This window comes from Echinops telfairi, unplaced genomic scaffold (assembly GCF_000313985.2).
Source record: "Echinops telfairi isolate 266 unplaced genomic scaffold, ASM31398v2 ScPeMD7_7413;HRSCAF=8451, whole genome shotgun sequence".
Lineage (NCBI taxonomy): Eukaryota > Metazoa > Chordata > Mammalia > Afrosoricida > Tenrecidae > Echinops > Echinops telfairi.
Window position 1 is genome coordinate 467,443 of NW_022111313.1, and position 1,290 is coordinate 468,732.

The 1,290-nt window shown below is 63.6% G+C and overlaps 1 protein-coding gene across 7 annotated transcripts in view; it reads right to left on the reverse strand.

The window, feature by feature from the left end:
• STX16 (syntaxin 16) overlaps nucleotides 1-1,290 on the reverse strand; it is a 26,984-nt gene that overhangs the window by 18,448 nt on the left and 7,246 nt on the right. For 2 of the 7 annotated variants that reach the window (XM_004717135.2, XM_004717136.2), the window contains exon 1: nucleotides 392-1,169. The exons of 3 other annotated variants lie outside the window; for them this stretch is intronic. In XM_004717135.2, coding sequence (XP_004717192.1) covers nucleotides 392-472 — 81 coding nt within the window. In that variant the 5' untranslated portion in view covers nucleotides 473-1,169. Of the gene's footprint in view, nucleotides 1-340; nucleotides 1,170-1,290 lie in introns of those variants that run through there. 2 more of the 7 variants (XM_004717133.2, XM_004717134.2) reach the window with 1 other exon arrangement.

Genomic DNA, 1,290 nt, shown 5'->3' on the forward strand with positions numbered 1-1,290 from the left:
GGGGGAGGCGCTTAACAGAGACACAAAAAAAGCACCGGGGGCTCAGCAAAGCCTGGGCTCCCAAATCTTGGGGCCAAAACATATGTAAATTGGAGGCTGGTGGAGCGGTGACGACGGGGGCGGGGGCGGGCGGCGGAAGTGAGGTGCAGCAGGGCCTAGTCTGGTTTGTCCCCCACCCCCACCCCCAGCCAGGGTTATGGATGCCCCCAGACTCTAGCCAAGAGGCCTGCATTTCCTTATGGTTCTCACCGTCTTGTTTCAAACAGAGAGACAGACAGAGACAGACAGACAGACAGCCGCAGTGCACACGGGCCGTGTGTCGGGGACGCCGAAGACTCACCGCAGCAATGCTACGTGAATGCAGAGGGCTGGAGGTGGTGTGACTACTCACTTGCTCGGCTAACAGCTGCCGGTTTTGGATGGAATTATTCCGCAACAACAAGAAAGCGTCGGTTAAACGCCTGGTGGCCATGTCTCCCCCTTTGTGACCCCCCTGGCAGGGGCCCCCCCCACCACTGAGAAGCCTGATTGAGTCACTGTCTTTCTCGTGACTTGGCCTTGGACGGCCCGACCTGGACAGGAGCCTCTCTGGACAAGGCCTCAGGCCTGCAGCCCAAGCGGCGGCGCAGCTTTGCGCTTCTCCGAGGCGCAAAGACCCCTCCCCAAATAACCTCCTAGGCTTTCCAATTGTCTGACTCCCCCTACTCAAGCCTTGACTTCGATCTCCAAGCACTTAAATCCCCCCAATCCTTGCGTGGCGAGACAAAGTCCCAGAGCCCCCCACCCCAATCCAACCTTGGATCTACAAGCGTCTAACTCGCCAATCCGGCTCTGTACGGGGAGACCCTGAAGCCCCCTACCCTCCTTAGTCCCTGAGACCCCCGAGGGTCTTTGCCCACTATCCGTAACTTGGCTCTGAAACGTCTAGGCGGGGCTCCCGGAAGTGGCCCTGACTCAGTTTCCCCACCAGAGGCCCGGCCTGGGCCCCCTTCGGAGGCCTCGCCTGGGCCTGCCAAGGGACGACCTCCTGACCCCTGCCCCCGCCTGGGTGGCCTATCGTCCACTGCCAGCAGGCCACGGCCTCCAGGGGGGCAGCGGGGCCGGCCTCGCGGCCTCCTCACGCCTCTTGTCCGGCTCCCTCCATCCCCGGCTACGGCTGCTGCCCAGCCCCGGGCCGTTTCCGTGCTGTGGTCCCGGGTTCTGGCGTCCCCCCCGGCCCTCTTCCTGTCCGTCCCTCGCGAGTGCCCCCCCGCGACGCTCACGAGCCCTGCGCGCAACGTTCCGGGCGCG